The 18,602-nt window shown below is 42.1% G+C and overlaps 1 protein-coding gene across 7 annotated transcripts in view; it reads right to left on the minus strand.

Annotated features, from left to right (window-relative positions):
* The window catches only part of ARHGEF26 (Rho guanine nucleotide exchange factor 26), a 112,128-nt gene that overhangs the window by 36,584 nt on the left and 56,942 nt on the right, over positions 1–18,602 (minus strand). For 6 of the 7 annotated variants that reach the window (XR_004973964.1, XM_036348802.1, XM_036348801.1 and 3 more), the window contains exons 6-7: positions 5,907–6,059; positions 1,572–1,701 (exon numbers count right to left, since the gene is read on the minus strand). Coding sequence is in view for 6 of the 7 variants with exons in the window: in XM_036348802.1 (XP_036204695.1) it covers positions 1,572–1,701; positions 5,907–6,059 (283 nt within the window). In the remaining variant the exon portion in view is untranslated. The remainder of the gene's footprint in view (positions 1–1,571; positions 1,702–5,906; positions 6,060–18,602) is intronic. The other variant, XM_036348804.1, reaches the window with a different exon arrangement.

Below are 18,602 nucleotides of genomic sequence, written 5' to 3' on the forward strand. Positions count from 1 at the left end.
AAAAATACTGGCTTATGTCCCTGAGAGCAGGCACCCTAAGTTCATAGTGTCTCTGCACACTTCAGTTTTATGTAAACGTTGTACATACTGAATTTCCTAGGGAGAATGACTACACTTTACTCAGAATCTCAAAAGGGTCTTTGACCCTAAAAAATATTAGAGCCCACTGGACAATATGGCATAAACACTCAACATGGTATGTTAGATTTTGTGGGTACCAATCTATTCAAGCAATTTTGCCAAAATCAAACAGAGAAGAATATGAAAGGCTGAGAGATGGCAGTATATACAGAATCTAAGGAAACATGGCTAAAATGTATTTTCAGAAGAAGAAGAAAACATTCGAAAAATCCATAATACTCCAAGAAAGTTGACATTTAGAAAGCACCCATTTCTTATTTAAAATAGTAAAGTTTGAAATATTTCCCTATACAACTCAAAGTTCCATAAAAAAGTATTAGAGGTCACATAATATAAATCTTGTTTTAAATGACCTCTTTACTACTGATAAATCTTACAGAAGAAAGCACAGCAGCTGCTCCTTAAAGGTATCTTTGAAAAAGTCACAATCCTATATAATAAAACCCTAATATCCAAATCGACCAAATAGCAGAATGAATGGTTGCTATGATGCGCCCTGACCACCAGGGAGCAGATGCTTAACGCAGGAGCTGCCCCCTGGTGGTCAGTGCGCTCCCCCAGGGGGAGCGCCACTCAGCCAGAAGCTGGGCTCACAGCTGGCGAGCACAGTGGTGGCAGTGGGCACCTCTCCCACCTCTGCAGCAGCACTAAGGACCCTTCAAGGGATGTCCGCCTGCCGGCTTAGGCAGGGAGTGGGCCTAAGCCAGCAGGCAGACATCCCCCGAGGGGCCCCGGACTGCAAGAGGGCACAGGCCAAGCTGAGGGACTGCCCCCACAGTACACAAACATCGTACACCGGGCCTCGAGTATTAATATAACTTAGCACAGGCCTGTATATTATATTATTAATTTAGTCAAGAAACACTGTCTATTGTCACACTTACCATTTACTATTTCATTCGTTTTCATGCCAACCCTGCAGGTACCCATTATCCTTATTTTCAGAATAAGATAAGCAATTTGCCTAGGATCACCTAGTCAGTGGCAGAGACAGAATCTGCACCCAGATCTGTCTTACTCCAGAGCCACAGGACTTCTCTGCACCAGGTTTACGTGTCAGAGTGCCTCCTGGGGAAATGGGGGCCCAAAAAGATTAAATGAGCTGCCCAAGGTTACAGGTCTCAGGGCTCAGCCAGAACCCAATCCAGGACTCCTGACTTCAAGAAGTCAATATTCTTCTCATTTCAAAAAGTATTCAGTGAGTGATGTAATCTAAATCCTTCAGTGACCACACAAACCTAACTTGAAGATGATTCCTAAAGATATTAGACAAAAGTGAGACTTTCCAGCCGAATAGCAACTTCTCACTTAATCGGGAGATTTTATAGAGGGGTGATGCATCAATTTAAGTGGAAGAAAAAAATTTCCTTAATCAGATTTATGGTACTATGGCTACCCACAGAGGAAAGAGCCACCCAATCAAGTCTTACGTCCATCAGCAGGGGAAGGCGAGTCACCCTCTGCATGGGGAGAATGAGGAAAGAGATCATGGGTAAGTTCCTACAGTCTTCATGGGACTCGATTCTTGACAATACTTCCTTAAAAGATGGATTGGTGGCTCTAAGGGAAAACAAAGAAAGAAGAAACTTCAATATACAGTCTCTTCAAGCTAAGAATAAAAAAATATAGTATAGAATACTGTGATAATTTCAGATATTACCAACAATTATTAAATATATACAACATGAACACATAATTACATAGGTAGACATAGATGGCTTGTCTGCCTTTTATAGTCAAGACTGACTATAAGATATGAGTCTAAGGTGACAGTATGAACAATGAGATGAAAATGTCTGAGCTACAATTTTATAGACGTGGAAAGTAAACAAATGATGAGGCAATGGCATCAGAATGGTGAACACATCAATTACAAATTAGTTTTAATTTGTAATAAAATTTGACAATAAAAACGGTAAAATACTGCCACAACATTTTAATTTCATTTTCTCACAATGAGAAGTTTTAAGTTTTCCTTTCTACTCATTTAAAAATTTCTTTTAGAAAGTTCAAGGAAAAAAATCAAACTCTACACCAGTTGCATCTTTAAATCCCTTTGGCCCCAGTCTCCCACCTCCAGAGTCTGGTTAAACAGAAAACTGACCATTGTCAGCAGTGTTTCTTCTCTCCCAGTGACAATAAAACCAGTAAAATACTGCCACAACATTTAGCAAGATACACTGACATATACGATCTTATGTGGAACCACCCATATAACTTTTAAGGAAGGTCAAGAGGGGATTCCAATTAGAATGGAGCCTCAGAAAGGTCCCCGACTTGCCAAATAATAGACCTAGTATTTGGTAAAGACAGAAGTCAAGCCAAGGTCTTCTGATGTTCAGTGGGTGCCTTCACCCCTGCATCTCTCACCTCACTTCAGCCCCAGAGGAGCTGTGAGGAGCTCCATTGTGACTGCAAGGAGGGGGCTGGGAAAGGGTGGTCCTGCAATGGAACTCCACGTTGAAGGGCAAGGGAAGGGGGAGGGGGGCAAGAAGCAGCACAGTGGCAATTGTGACCTTTTTACACATATATTTTTTTTTTTTCCTAGCCAGTTTGGCTCAGTGGAGAGAGTGTCAGCCTGCAGACTGAAGGGTCCCAGGTTCAATTCCAGTCAAGGGCATGTACCTCAGTTGCAGGCTCCATCCCTGGGGCCCTGGTCGGGGCTTGGCTCCTGTGGGAGGCAATCGACTGATGTGCCTCTCTCACATCAATGTTTCTCTCTCTGTGTCTCTCTCCTCTCTTCCACTCTCTCTAAAAATCAATGGAAAAGTATCTTTGGGCGAGGATATCCTCGGGCCTTGTGATTAACAAGGCCCCAAAATTTGATTATTTGGTTCAAGTCTGCTAAAAATAAATTAGGAAATACCCAGAATGGCAAATTTTAAAAAAAGTCACAGAAATGCTTTAATTTCATTTTTTCACAAGGAGTTTTAAGTTTTCCTTTCTACTTGCTTGGAAAGATTTTTAGAAAGTTCAAGGAAAAAAATCAAACTCCAAACCAGTTGCATCTTTAAATCACTGGTTGCATCTTTCGGTCCCAGTCCCCCACCTCCAAAGAGTCTGATTAAGTAGTCTGGGGTGGACCCTGGGCTTTGTTTTTTGCTGGTTCTCAGATTCCCAGGAGTTTCCAAAATGCAGGTGAAGTTGAATGTCACTGTCCTAAATGTAAATTCACACCAACTGTACCCAGCTCCCGAGAACCCAGCTACTCCTGTCCAGGTGAAAGCTCAAGTGATGGTTTCATTAAGCTAATTTCAAGAAAACCTCGATTTTTAAAAGTTACATAATGCACAGTAGCTCCTATTCACATTTTTTTAGGGTTTTTTTTGTGTGTGTGTTTTTATTGATTTGTCTAGAGAGAGAGGATGGGAGAGGGAGAGAGAGAGAGAAACATCCATGAGAGAGAATCATGAGTCGGCTGCCTCCTGCACGACCCCTACTGGGGATCGAGCCCACAATCCGGGCATGTGCCCTGACTGGGAATCGAACCCGGGACCCTTGAATCCACAGGTCGATGCTCAACCACTGAGCCACAGCAGCCGGGCCCTATTCACATTTTTTTTAATCCTGCAAAATATTGAAAACAAAATGAAATTCAGCTCTAATTTAAAGCTTTGTTTCGAACAGGTATGTAACTTGCATTTTCTAACAGTTACAGAGCAACCTTTGCATCAGCAAGGGGCTTGGGGGGAGTGGTGGGGATGGTAGGAAAAATGAGGGGGGTGATTTTGTCCCCAAGAAGCATTCAGCAATGTCTGTAGGCATTCGGGTTGTCACAACTGGGGTGAGGGACAGAGGCTGGGGATTCTGTGGAACATGGGCAGCAGGCAGGACAGTCCCCACAACAAAGAGGTATCCAGCCCCACATGTCAGTAGTGCCGACAAACCCCGCTTTGTACTGCAAACCTCCTCTGGAGCTGGCGGCTGGATTTCCCACCCTGTACAAGAGCTACATGAGGACACGGAGAGGGAAGGGGCAGGCCAGCCCTTCTCACCAACCAGGAGCTGTTTCTGCAAGCAGCCTGGAGGTGATGACTCATCACCGACCCTTGGTAGGTCTCACACACTGCAGAGAAGCTGGCCACAGCTCCCAGCCAAGATCGAAAACACCACAACTCCCAGTGGGGGGACGGTAACAGCCAGTAACCCCCAAGTTGCGTTTACAGCAACGCACAAATGCAGCTACTTGTGATAAACAAGCCCCCGAAAATAGAACAATATAGACGTTACTGAACAATTGCTGGCTCTCTCATGGATAGAGATGGAATATACATCACACCAAAACTTACAGCAACCTAAGTAGGACAAAGAGAAAAGGTGTGGAGAGAAGTTTAAAGCTTGTTTTTTGTTTCATAATTACAGTCTTTAAGAACTCCCTCCCTCCCCATGGTTTCTGTCCGACCTTTGCTTCTCAGATTACCCAAAGGGGAAATCAGCAATTCCTACAAACAATTTAACAGAGCTGTCATTTGAATGGAAGAAGATTAGAGTCCTAGAGAAAACTGGATCCTGGCACTAACTATTCACCCTCCTCAAAAACACTCTCTTGGCCTCAGGCAAAATACTTAATGGCCAGTTAAAGTCTTAGAGAAGGGGGGGGGGGGGGTGGAATAATCATCACAACCATTAAAAACAAAAACAAGGAAAACAATGAGATATGGAACAATCTACCAACCCAGCTTCTGGATTGTGACACCAGCATTATTTTGGTAAACAAACTATAGTACATCGTAACCTACTGGGTATATTTTAACTTTTCAATGGCAATTTTGAAACATATGTAAAAATAGGCCTAATAGTACTGGTATAAGGAGGCCCCATTTGAGTTTAAAGGATTATCAACCCATGGCCAATCTCTTCTATTTTACTTGTATAAATTACTTTATCGTTTGCAACAGCTTGGAGGGACCTGGATGGTATTATGCTAAGTGAAATAAGCCAGTCAGAGAAAGACAAATACCGTATGATCTTACTTATATGTGGACTCTAATGAACAAAATAAACTGATGAACAAAATAGAAACAGAGGTATGGATACACGGAACAGACTGACAGTTGTCAGAAAGGAGGGGGCTTGGAGGGCTGGATGAAAGAAGGCAAAGAACATGTATGCATAGCCCATGGACACAGACAACAGAGTGGTGACAGCCAGAGGGAAAGGAGGGGGGGCGATAAGAGGAGGTGGGCAAAGGAGGGGAGAATGGAGACAGAAAGAAAGAAACTTTGCTTTGGGTGAAGGGCACGTGATGCAGTGTACAGATGATGTTTTGTTGAGTTGTATACTTGAAACATATAATTTTGTGAACCAATGTCACCCCAATAAATTCAATTTTAAAAAGTAAAAAAAAAAAAAAGGAAAACAACAAACTATTATTTCATAATTGCTTTAGAGAGAAAATTTTCCAGAGACTAGATTTTTCTACTAGGACACTCACCCTGAAAGCAATCCTCTTAAACATTTGTCCCTGGGATATAGCCCATCTATTAGAAATAACTATCCCATGAGGACCTAATCATTTTCCCCAAAAAATGCGATGAAGAGGAAATCAACAATAATTTCTAGTGCTGACTTCTGGAACAGTTACAAGGGAAATTTCGTTTTCAATAAGTTCTTTAGCATCAAGCATGTCAGTCACTGCTCCTTACCAGTTAGCTGGCCAGACTCCATCACACAAAATTGATTTCAGAGCTTAATTAATTTCAATCAATGTGAGTTAATTAAAACAAGGCTGGATAATTAAAACTGTACTATTTAACACAGCTTACAACAATTTCTGCAGTGTTCGCTGTTGGTAGACTTCGTTTGTACAGTATTTCACATATGGGTCAAACGTGGATGCCGTGTGCTTTTCCACAATGTCACTTATGTCATCTATGAAGATATTATTCTGATGTCTTGCTTCCAACTCTGTAAAGAATCTGAAAAAACAACAACAAAGAAAAGCATTTACGCTTTCTTCCATTTGCTTTAATAACAGATTATCTCATGTGATGCTTTTATACAGGGTTTGAAAATATCAACAGTACCAGTAGCAACTCAAAGAGACACAAGCCAAAAACTATAAAAATTCTCTACATTTAAAGCTGTCATATTAATACCTTATCACTTCAAGTAGTCGGTTTTACAACACTGATAATCCAGTTCATTTCTATGTTTTCAGGTATATACAGATTTTAGAATATACAGATTTCACCATTTTTCAAGAATTCCCTATATATTGGAGGAGGGAGAAGAGGTTGATGCTTGCATATTTTATTATACTGAAAAGCATATGAGTACAACATCTAAATAAGTACTTTAAAACCAAGCATGAAATAAACTTAATTCTATGTGTCCTTTCTCTCAAATAAAAGTAATCACATTATTTTAAATCTAATAATATGCATGATATTCAGTGTCTTCATAAATTAGATTGCAATTTCAGGTTGCCAGACTTAAGAGTGGGTGTGTATTTGTATGTGCATATATTGTGTCCAGTCCAGTTAATATTAAATTTCTGATAAATAATGAATAATTTTTCAGTAAATTATGTGTCAAGTATTGCATGGGCATCTTGTGTTTTATCTGGCAACCAAAGATTGCATTCAATGTTAACAGAACATCAAATTCAGGTATTTGACATAGGTTTCTACCCAGTGTTGCTGCTCAAAATGTGGTCCATGGACCAGCAGCATTGGTGTCATCTAAGAGCACATCAGGAATGCACAACCTCATCACGCACCTCCACCAATCTGGACCTGCATTTTAGCAAGATCTCCAGATGACTCGAGTGAATACTAAAATCAGAGAACTGCCCTGGAGCCCACTTACTGCCCAAATTTAAAATGGTAGGAAAATCTATTAGAAATAACCATCTCACAAGGACCCAATCATTTTCCAAAAAAATGTGATAAAGGTGACATCAACAATAATTTCTCATGCTCTGGAACAGTGATACAAGGGAAATTTCGTTTTCAGGAAATTCTTTAGCATTTAGCACATCACTCACTGCTCCCGACCAGTCAGCTGGCTGGACTCCATCACACAACATTCAAGGCTGATAGCGAATGAGACAACAGAAATTTATACAAGATCATCGTAAATGTGGTCTAACATTTTCTCACATTTCTGTCTCTGTTATTTTCATACAAAATCCTGGCACTCAGAAATAAAACAAACAAGACATTAAGAAGCTTAGTTTTTATATGTTTACATGTACATAAAACTCATTTTAGTATGAACTGTATTATCAGCTTGTCATCATTATCTATTATTTTTTAAAGTTTCTGTAAGAGCTTAAGGGCAAATGCATTTTAACTTCCTAGAAGAGTCAAATCATTATATACTTTGAGGAAGCCCCTACATTTGTATTTCCTTTAAAAAGGACTTAGAGAAGCCCTAACCGGTTTGGCTCAGTGGATAGAGCGTTGGCCTGTGGACTGAAGGATCCCAAGTTTGATTCCGGTCAAGGGCATGTACCTTGGTTGCGGGCACATCCCCAGTGGGGGGCGTGCAGGAGGCAGCTGATCGATGTTTCTCTCTCATCGATGTTTCTAACACTCTATCCCTCTCCCTTCCTCTCTGTAAAAAATCAATTTTAAAAAAAAAATATATATATATATAAAGGACTTAGAGAAAATAATCAATCTAAATCCCAGCCACAGATTGTAATTGGCCTACTCATCCAAGCCCCTGGTTTAAAACAGCAAAAGGGAAAACTTTGCTGGACTATTTGCCTTTCCTTTCAGTGGTATCGGGGTTAATCTGCACAGTCCTTAGCCACTAGTCCAGACAACACACTGGAAGACTCCAAAATCCAGTCAACAGCTTCATATTACTTTGTCAGGACTGAGTCTTTTAATATTCAAAGAAAATAACCCCCATCCGGAAAGTTTCAGTAATTTCAAAAACAACCACTCCAAACTCCAAACAAAGCTATGTTTCTTAAACAATATTTTCTATATATACCTGTCCCTGACTTCAAGGAACTTAAGATATATTCAGAAGATAAGAATGATAGACATAGGTGATATAAAATATAACACTTTTGCTTATAACATACTAGAGGCCTGGTGCACAAAATTTGGGCACTCAGGGTGGGGGTTCCCTCAGCCCGGCCTGCACCCTCTTGCAGTCCAGGAGCCCTTGGGGGATGTCCGACTGCTGCGGAGGCAGGAGAGGCTCCCGCCACTGCTGCTGCGCTCGCCAGCCGTGAGCCCGGCTTCTGGCTGAGCAGTGCTCCCCGTGGGAGTGCACTGACAGGCAGGGGGCAGCTTCTGCATTGAGCGCTTAACCCGGGTGGTCAGTGTGTGTTATAGCGACCGGTTGTTCCGCCATTCAATTGATTTGCATATTAGGGTTTTACTATATAGGATGTGCATAAGGGTGTTGGTGGTAGTTTTTGAATTACATGAATTGTTGTAAAATTTACATAACATGAAATTGGCCATTTTAACCATTTTTTTTAGTGTACAATTCAATGGTATTAATTACATTCACAATGTTGTGCAATCACCACTATGATCTATTTCTAAAGTATTTTCATCACCCTAAATAGAAAGGCTACACCCATTAAGCAGTAACTCCCTATTTCCCTCTCTCCCCAGCCTCTGGTAACTGCTAACCTACCTTCTGTCTCCATGAATGTGACTATTCTAGATAGTTCATATAAGTGGAATCATATAATACTTGTGCTTTTTGTCTGGCTTATTTTATTAGTGTAATGTTTTCTTTCATATATATATATATATATATATATATATATATATATATATATATATATTTCTGAAAGGAAGAGAGAGGGAGAGAGAGATAGAAATGTCAATGATGAGAGAGAATCATTGATCAGCTGCCCCCTGCATGCACTACACTGGGGATAGAGCCCACAACCTGGGCATGTGCCCTGACCGGGAACTGAACCGTGACCTCCCGGTTCATAGGTCAATGCTTAACCACTGAGAGACGCTGGCTGGGCAAGGGTAATGTTTTCTAAGTTCGACCATATTGAGGCATGTATCAGAACTTTATTCCTCTGTATGGCTCAATAATACACCTTTAGATGCATATACCATTATTGTTTATCCATTCATTTGTTGAGAGACACTTGGGTAGTTTCCACTTTTTGGCCATTGTGAATAATGCTGCTATGACCATTAGCATACAAGTATCCACTTGAGTCCCTGTTTTCAAATCTTTGGGTTAGGTATATACCTAGAGATGAAATTTCAACTTCACTCTCTGTGCCAGTATCAGTGTATATAAAGAAAAGACCGTATGATACCAAGAAGTAATAGAGGAGCTGCTGAGTTATTGTCAAGGGGAAATTATTTCATTAAATGAAAGTTGAGTAAGAAATGAGCCTTCCCTCCTGAGTGGCCCACGGGAGGCATGGAGCAGTTAATTACAATTCCAGGTCTGTAAGAGAGACACAGAGTGACTGACAGTCAACATGAGGCGGGTCTTCAGTGATAAGGATGTCATTACTGAGCACTGGGGGCACAGCACTGTGTGCTGGAGAAACTACGTGGGCCCAGACATGAATCTCATGCAAGAAAACGTGGGTCGGTAAGTGAGACTGAGGTGTGGACCACAGGAGGAGCTGGGGCAGAGAATGAGGGCTGAAAAGCAGGTCAGAGCTTGATGGCAAAGGTTTGACTGTAGGCTGAGGGGTTTGGGCTTACTCTGTGGACAGTGAGAATCTGCTAGAGGTCTTGAGGCCAGTAAATTACCCAACCAGACAGGAAAACATGGGACAGTGGAGGGATGGATTAGTGGGGGGAGAGAGGCCACAAGCAGGCCAGTGAGGTGGCAAATTTGGGCAGGTGACGATAAAGCCTGGCAGTGGGAAATTAAAGAGAGGACACAGATTAGGGTAACAATTCGGAGGGGAAGTTAATAGAATGGAGAAACTCATTAGATGGGAAAGTCAGGGAAGATGCTGGGATTTCTAGTTAAGGTTTCTACCTGGTCATCAAGGTGAGTCATTAACAGGGAATTAGAAGAGGGGAGAAGCAAGAGAAAGCACAGTTTAATTTTGTCTTGGAGATGTCAAATGGACAGCTGAAAACACACATCTGGGAGAATTCTGAGCCCCAGCAAATCTAGATAGTATGTAGTCAAGTCTTGTTCACTTTTAGATGGTTTTCATATAAATGCAAAATTTTTGTATTTTATTTTAATTCCAAGCAGCTTTGAAGAAAATGTTCAGAGAAAATGGAAAAAAACAAGAAACCACGCACAAGGTCATTATCATGTAAATCTAAGAAATAAATATCTTAGAGGCAAATATCCTTTAGTTTCTTGTCTTTAGCTAACTGTTACAATCTGAAAGAATGCAGCTATATAACCAAAAACAACAGTAACTTGGCTTTTCCCAATGAAAGGAAAATTCACTTATCACAGTTAAAAGGTTTGCCAAAGTACAAGATTAAAAACAAAGCACTGATGATATATTTGTTTATGCTACTTACTTTGATTAAATATAAACTAAGCCCCTTGTCCTTTATTTTGACATTTGCACAATTGATATACAATTTAAAGCTTTCTGTGTTAAATTATCTGTTGGTTATTTTGGCAAATTTGCATATTTTACTGAGTGGAGCTTCAAAAAGACCAAGGAACTATTACTGAAGAATGAGGTATTATTCCCATAACCAAGAATGCTGCTGGTTCATATAAAATCTGACGCAAAAGTTAAAGCATTTTGTGAAGTTATTTGGCTTATTTGAAGGACTTTTTAATGGAAATATGTTTCGGCGCTATACTTTTTTTTTCTGGGACAATACATTCCTTATTTCCCCTTTGTAGCATTACCAAGATGACCATGTTTACAACCAATCATGTAGACGACCTCTCTTTCTTTTTCTTTCCCTACCAAAATCCTAATCTCATTGCTGAAGCCTAGATTTTGAGAAACCTCCGATAACCAGAAAAGACTTCCTGAAAACACTGCCTCCTAACCAGGCACCCAGGCTAGCCCAGCTTGACTGCTGACTCACCATCCCCGGCACAATCACACTCAGCTTCAAATGAGCGCGTCCAATGACTGCAGCCTGCTCAGGTGAGCTCCTGGGCCATGCAGACAATGGTCAGAGCACCAAGAACGCCAGGGAGGCCTCCCAGGGGGCGGGGCTTCAAGATGGTAACTACAAGTCCATGTTTGAAGAGCTTGCTCATGGTCTATAACCTCCCCTCTAATAGTTCCTAGAACTGCAGGGGCTGTATTTTCTTCAGGTTTTTTGCTTTATCAAGGGATGGTCTTAAATGTGGCACTGCATTTTGAGGGGGAAAAACGAAGTCAACAAACTGAGGCGGCTGCTTCCGATACACGCAGGGCATGTTGCTTCGTTAACATCATTCTCTCTCCGATGGAACAGGCAGCAAAGACCTACAAATGTGAGGTATAAATGTCCCCATACCATTACTAACAGCCTTCTTAAAATTCAACGGGAAAGGTAATTGACAGCTCAGATATGAACGCTCCTGATAACTCTTGATGCGTGTATGGTAAACCCACCAATCTACAGAGGAGGTTAAGACTTATTTAATACAAACAACGAACCTGTTTCAATTAGTCAACCAACCAAATCTCCTTCCATGTGCCTAGCACAGGATGGCAGGTTTAAGTGAATGTCAAGGAGCAAGTCATCAATAATTATAACCACCATTCATGTGCCAAGCACAGTGCTACATGCTTCCCATACATTATCTCATTTAATTGACTCCTCAAGCCTACTTCGTGAGATGGCCTTTTTACAGGTAAGAAAACCAAGGCTACGGGGCCTTAACGTCAAAACGTGTAATAACTGAGCCTCAGTTTGAACCCAGAGCCAGAGCCTATCTGAGTCCAGAGCCTGTGAGCACCTCTGGCCTCTGCTCACAGGTGCCTGCTGCTAGTGCCTGCCTGTTACAACTGGCCAGCCCTCAAACTGGACATCCAGCAAGATTAACTGCTGAACGGAAAAAGAAATACTATTCGTTTCCAAGAAGACCAGCTGTTGCATCATCACAGCAAGTAAATTATGGATGTCAACAGTAAAGACGTGCACAGTGGATTTATGCTACAGCAAGACCAGCAGACAGCAGAGGAGTCAACAGGTGATCCCTGGGAAAACAATCAGGATGGTCATGGCCAGTGATGGGTTCTGGTCCTGGTCAACACAGTGTGAGCAATGACAGGTTCGCAGATACCCTGGGAAACTCTGGGAGCCATTCATTTGGACCCTCCCTGTTCCCTGCTGCCCTCCTCTTTGTCCCATTCATCCTTCAAATCTTGGATTATATTTCGTCTCCTCCAAGAAGCTCTCTCTCTGACTCCTGTGGCCTTATTTTATGTCTTTATAAACCCCTACACTAAGACTTTTGTATCTTGACTGTGATTATAATTAATTATATTATGAATTTGTTTGCATTTGTCTCTCTTAGCAAGGTTTAGAGGGCAGGGATGCCATGCCTGTTTTGTACAACGCTCTATACCCAGGTCCTGGCCACACAGTACCTGGAACACAGGAGACGGTCAACCATTTGACGGAATGACTCGATTTTGTGTTTTAAACAGAAAAGTATAAAGATGAAACCTGTCCAAGGAATTTTGTTCTACTGCTATTTTACCAAAAAAAAAAAAAAAAAAAAAAGTAACACCCACAAATTGGTCAGTCTCTGTCTTGCTCTTCTCTAATCAAGTCAGCGGATATTTAGCGACCACAAACTGGGTTCCCTGTGAAGATACAAACTCCCAGCACACACTTCTACAATCCTGTCAAGTCAGGTCACTAGAAGGAGACCCAATCCAGCCCAAATTTCTTCCATGCCAGCTGCACTTACTAAAAAACCTGGGCAGACCAGCCCTTCCCCCACCAGACTCCAGAGGATTCCAGGATGGCTAAGGGCCCCTCCCCACCCCCACACCCGGACATTCCCTCCACATTTAGCTCTGTAGTTCGGGAGGCACAGAAAGCAGGGCTCTGGTTATAGTCAGCACTGCCCTGCACCCTCTCAGATCGGCATCCTTTCCAGGTACTTTTCCCTCATCAATATCCATCTGCCTAAAGCACGCTCATGTCGGTCCTGGACTTCTTCCTCCCTTAAGGAGCTGTCAGTCTCCGAGGATGCAGTCTCCACCGGAGAGGGTCAGCGTCACGTTTGCTGGAGCCGTGAAACATACCGAGCAGGTTTCAGACGTCTAAGTTGCTGTTATATAATAAAATATCTCCACTAAACAAAGAAATCATCCAGATAAGTGGCAGCGAACTATGTGCTGCTGGAAACACTTTCCCAACAGAAGAGCAACAGAACGTTCTGTCCTCGACCCAAATGAATTTATGTTCCGCTGTGCGTGAGGCCTGGGGCTTGTTTGTCTGGGGGGGGGGGGGGGGGGGGGTGTTTCTTGGTGGCCAGGTTGACACTCAAGATCAGCATCAATTTCTTTTAATTTCTTTGAGTACACTGGATCAGGGAGAGCAAACGCATGGCTAGAGTACCACCTCTAACCTGTGGCAGGCATCACCAACCGAGGGTGGCACTCTGCCCAGCTGCAGAATTTGCCCTCCACGCAGCTGTTATCCATCAATCAGCATTGACGACGAGGAAGATGAAGCTCATCTACGAATTTTTCCCTAGACTACCACTGCTGGGAAATGTTAATTTGACAAAAATATAGAACTGTTCTTTCTGAATGAGTATACCCTACATCCCGACCAGGAAAAGATCTCACCAGCTTTCCCTCTTAGCAGACTGTACGTCTTCTCCCATTCTAGTTTTACTTTTTCTTCTGAAATTGTATCTCCGGATTGATAACAAGGGGGGAAGGGTTGAAATGAAAGGTGTTTGGGAATGTGAAAGAAAAACATCTTATTCTGAACAAAAATGTCCTGGTAGCCCTCCTTCCCCATTCTGATAGCTACTGTTTGATCTTTCAAATCTCTAGGATGGTTTTTGTTCAAAGATTCTTATCAGGCCGTTAAGATCAGCCTGGACACATGAAAGAAGCGACTGAGGTGAAAGAGATAAACTAAGGGTCTTCTTACCCTTACTACCACCAAACACAGAGCTTTCCTAGGTTTAATTCCGGCTCCCTCCCCACAGACACCTTCCATTCAAGGCTCCCCGCAAATCCCAAAGGAGGAAGGCGGAGCAGTGGTCCAGGGGAGGAAGCGGCAGCAAGACTACAGAGCTAAGTGCCCCAAGATGCTGCTGTAGCAGTTAAGGGTCTGGTGCCCTTCGTCCTTCCTTCTCAGTGATAATGCACAAGCCAGAAGAAATATAAACAGGACCCTACAAAGATAGGAAAACAATGTTTTTCAAGTCCTTGAGATTTTAATACCATAAGACTGAGTTTTTCCTTCAAATGAGAATTTAAATTACCATCTGAGTCTGCCACAAAGAATAAACTGGAGTAAAAGGGGCTTGTTCCCATGGCAACCTTGTGCATACTTGGTTCTTTTGTTTCATTGCTGCTCACACGCATTCATACATATCTGAACTTCTCCCAGAGATGAGGACAACGTCAATGAACGCCAGGAAGCACTCTTATCAAAATGTCCTCAGGACAGATGAAGTCTACGTGTGCCTGGGATGCTTGGGGTTATTGTGGACAGTTTGACAGTTTTTAATTATTTTTTATTTGAGCACAACTATTAATTTACAGCAAACAACATCCTCTCCACCCCTACTTTTATATATGACCATGAAGAATGGAAACCAACTATGCCTGGTTCACCCCTGGCTCTCCAGGACCTAGCAAAGAATAAGCCCTCAATAACTGTGTTGAATGATTCAATATCACTCCTCCTTGCCCCTCGTCCCAGGAAAGGAACAGTGAGCCACGGTATGAAGCAAGTATCTATTTGGCCTGATTAATAACTACATTAAATTATCAGGGTCCTCACCATGGGGCTAGGCTGGGGTGAGGTGGCACTGAATGGACGGCTCTGCTGTTGGCAAATATGGAAGCTGAGTGTTTACGTGCCTTCTATGAAATCCTAAATACCAGGCGTGGAATCTCAAGAGTAGTTTTGCTAATGCATTGCCCGGCAAACCTCCTTTGAAAACTCAAAACCTAACCAAGGTTTAGGACTTCTGGAGAACTATTAGATGATAATTACATAACCAATTCGGTGACCCTGTGACCTTGGCCCCATGAAAGGGCATTGCTGTGTGTAACCCTCATTCATAGTAGCTTCACCAGAAGTGGCTGGGCAGGTTGTCTCCCTTCATCCCCGCCTTGTTTTCTGTTTCCCACATCAACAGCCTCATTGTGTGCATGTCATCTGCTGCAAGCTGCCTTGAGCCTTTTGTGGATGCAGTTGAAGTCTAAATTATAAATTATAAACAAACCAGGAAAATGTGGATTCTTGGTTGCTGCTTGGAAACAGCATGGAGAATAAATTTATAGACGACTGGAACCAAGTCAAGTAAAACACAAAAGTCTTCTCATGCTGAAGCCCCGCTTCCTATTGTGGGTGGGTCGTTCTGGAATAAAATCAGCACAGGGAAGACACGTTTCTCTCCAGGCATTATTTCCAGATCCTTTTTAGGTATTCTCGTGATATTTCAAGTCAGAATTCAATCCACAAAGAAGGATAAGATTTAAAGTAAGCCCCAAATCTTTGCATCTCAGTTTTTCTTTATTAAATATGCCCAAAGAAAGTTATCTTCCTAAAAGAAAAGAATGCTTTCTATGGCTCCCGCCAATTTTATAAAGGGTAGGAGGGGGCGAATTCTGAATTTTGAAAACTCCAGAAGTCAGTTTCCATAATATTCTTTTTAAAAAAAAATGATGTTTGCACAAGAGAACTAGAATTTCATGTTCTCTCTGACGTTTTTCAAACCTGCTTCAGTTTACTCAGCATCTGGCTCTGGTCTGCCCTTTTCACACAACCCTCTGCTTCAACTTTCATCAGGGATTTTAAAAATACTGTCTCTTCAGATGATTATTAATACTGCTTAGCCAAGTACAGAAGACGAGGATCAATGGGGTAAACAAGTTCTTACCCTGGTTTTCACTGCATGATAGATTTCTGTTGCTTCATTTATTGACCATAATAAAGAATGAAATCTTACCATTTGTGACAGCATGGATGGACCTAGAGGGTATTATGTTCAACGAAATAAATCAAACAGAGAAAGACAAATACCATATGATTTCACTTAAATGTGGAATCTAAACAGCAAAATAAACAAACAAACAAAACAGAAACAGACTCATAGACAGAGAACAGACTGGATGGTGCCAGAAGGGAGGGGGTTCAGGGGACTGGATGAAAGAGGTTAAGCATTAAGAAGTACAAATTGGTACTTACAAAACAGTCATGGGGATGTCAAAGCACAGCATAAGGACTACAGTCAATAATATTGAAATAACTATGTACAGTGCCAGGTGGGTACTGGAAATATTGAGGGGAACACTTTGTAAACTATATGATTATCCAACCACTATGCTATACACGTGAAACCAGTACAAAATAATATTGAGAGTACACTATAATTGAAAATGTTTAACAGATAAAACAAGCAACTGAGTGGAGAAGACTTGGCCAACCTTCAGTAATTAGCCAAAGAAATTCAATACACAACATAGTGAGAGGGAAACCTGACCAGCAAGAAGAGAAAAAGTCCTACAAGACAATGGGTAGGGGAGCATGAAGGGAGAAAAAGAGAGAAGGGGTGATTACTAAGGCTCCATCACCTCCACAATACCAAAGAGCAGGCTTCCCACGCTGTCTTTCCCAACTTCATGCTTTCCTTCCACTTCAGTGATATGTGATCTCCTATCTCCTGATTAGATTAAGAACTATAAGTGAATACACTTCCAGATAAAGTCCATTTCACATTGCACCTCCTGCAGCAAGGCTAACTGTGTACCATTACATCACACCTCTGGAAAATGTATGCAGGATATTGGCTATGGGTACAAACTCGGGAGCCAGATGGCCTGGGTTCAAATCCCAGCCCCCTCTTTTATTAGCCGTGTAACCTTAGGCAACTTGCTTAATGTCTCCATGCCCTCGTTCCTCATTTGTAAAATGGGAATAGTAATAATGGTATGACCTCATATGGCTCTCACGATGACTGAATGAATTAAAACATCTTAAGTGCTTAGCACACAGTCTGACACATGGTCCAGGCTCATTAACATTAACTATCACTTAAAGTGCAATAAAAATGCCTTTCTCTCCTACATGAATTCACACCACTCGCATGTCTTTTAAGGAATGCCAGGAGGCTTTCTTGCTTTTCCAGTCCAGTCTGTTCAAGGACAGCAAGTCTAGCGCTTCTACTTCCATCCATTAAATCTGCCGTACACCAAATCCTCTTAAAATCACAGGCATCCACTTTCCCTTCAACTTTTAAAAAATGTTTAATAGGTACCGATCAGTGACAAAGTTAGAGGAAGACCAAACTTGGTCCTTTTTAGGTCCCATGTGTTGGTACCTCCTCAGTGAGTTACAGACGGGAAAGTAACGAACCAGCGCAAACGAACGATTTCCTGCCAAGAAGTGGTGGAACATTTCTCCATATGTAAACACTGTTCTTGGCCTTGGCCTCCTAATCACGGGGAAGGAAAAGTCATGTCACAATGAAGAGGCTTTAGGCCAGGCAAGGCACAGGCACACTAGGCCCAAACACAAAGGGCATCGTGTTTATTTTTAGAACCCCCCTGTGGGAGACTAAATACTGGCCCCCAAAGAGGTCCACAGCTTTGTGACTTTGTGGTCTTACAGGATAAAAGTGACTATTGCAGATGTGGTTAAGGATCTTGAGTTGGGAAAGTCACCCTGGATTAGCCAGGTGGGCCCAATGGAATCACAGGGTCCTTCTTAGCAGGAGGCAGGAGGATCACAATCAGAGAGAAGATGTAAGGATGGAAGCGGGAAGCAGAGAGGAAAGCAGATGGCATGCAGCTGGCTTTCAAGGTGGAAGGGAGGGTCACAAGACAAGGAACGCAGGTGACCTATGACCTAGGGCCGCCAGAAGGAGTCAGCCCTGCCAACACTCGATGCCAGTCAATCTGAAATTGACTTCAGATTTCTGACCTTCAGGATTCTAGGAGATAAAGTCTTGTTGTTTTAATCTGCTTAATTTATAGTAATTTGTTATAGCAGCAATAGGGAACTAATACATCCCCTAATCCATTTTAGATTTCTTTCTCTCTCTCTCTCTCTCTCTCTCTCTCTCTCTCTCTCTCTCTCTCTCCCTCCTGCTCACTCCCCAGTAACCAATATCTTGTACCTACACACCAGCCCCTGGATTACTCATGGGCCAGACTGTAGAGGTACATTAATTCCAGAAGGCCTGAGGATCCGGACCCAGCCTCCCTTCTGAACTCATTCATTCAGTGACTTTTTACTGAATAGTGGCCATGTTCCACGCTCATTCTAGTCACCCAGAATATAAAACCCAGAGCAAATCCAACAAAAATCCCTGCCTTCATGGCACTGACAACCAGCTCCTGGGAGGGGAGCCATCGCTGTTCTACTCCCCCA

This window comes from Myotis myotis, unplaced genomic scaffold (assembly GCF_014108235.1).
Source record: "Myotis myotis isolate mMyoMyo1 unplaced genomic scaffold, mMyoMyo1.p scaffold_m19_p_2, whole genome shotgun sequence".
NCBI lineage: Eukaryota > Metazoa > Chordata > Mammalia > Chiroptera > Vespertilionidae > Myotis > Myotis myotis.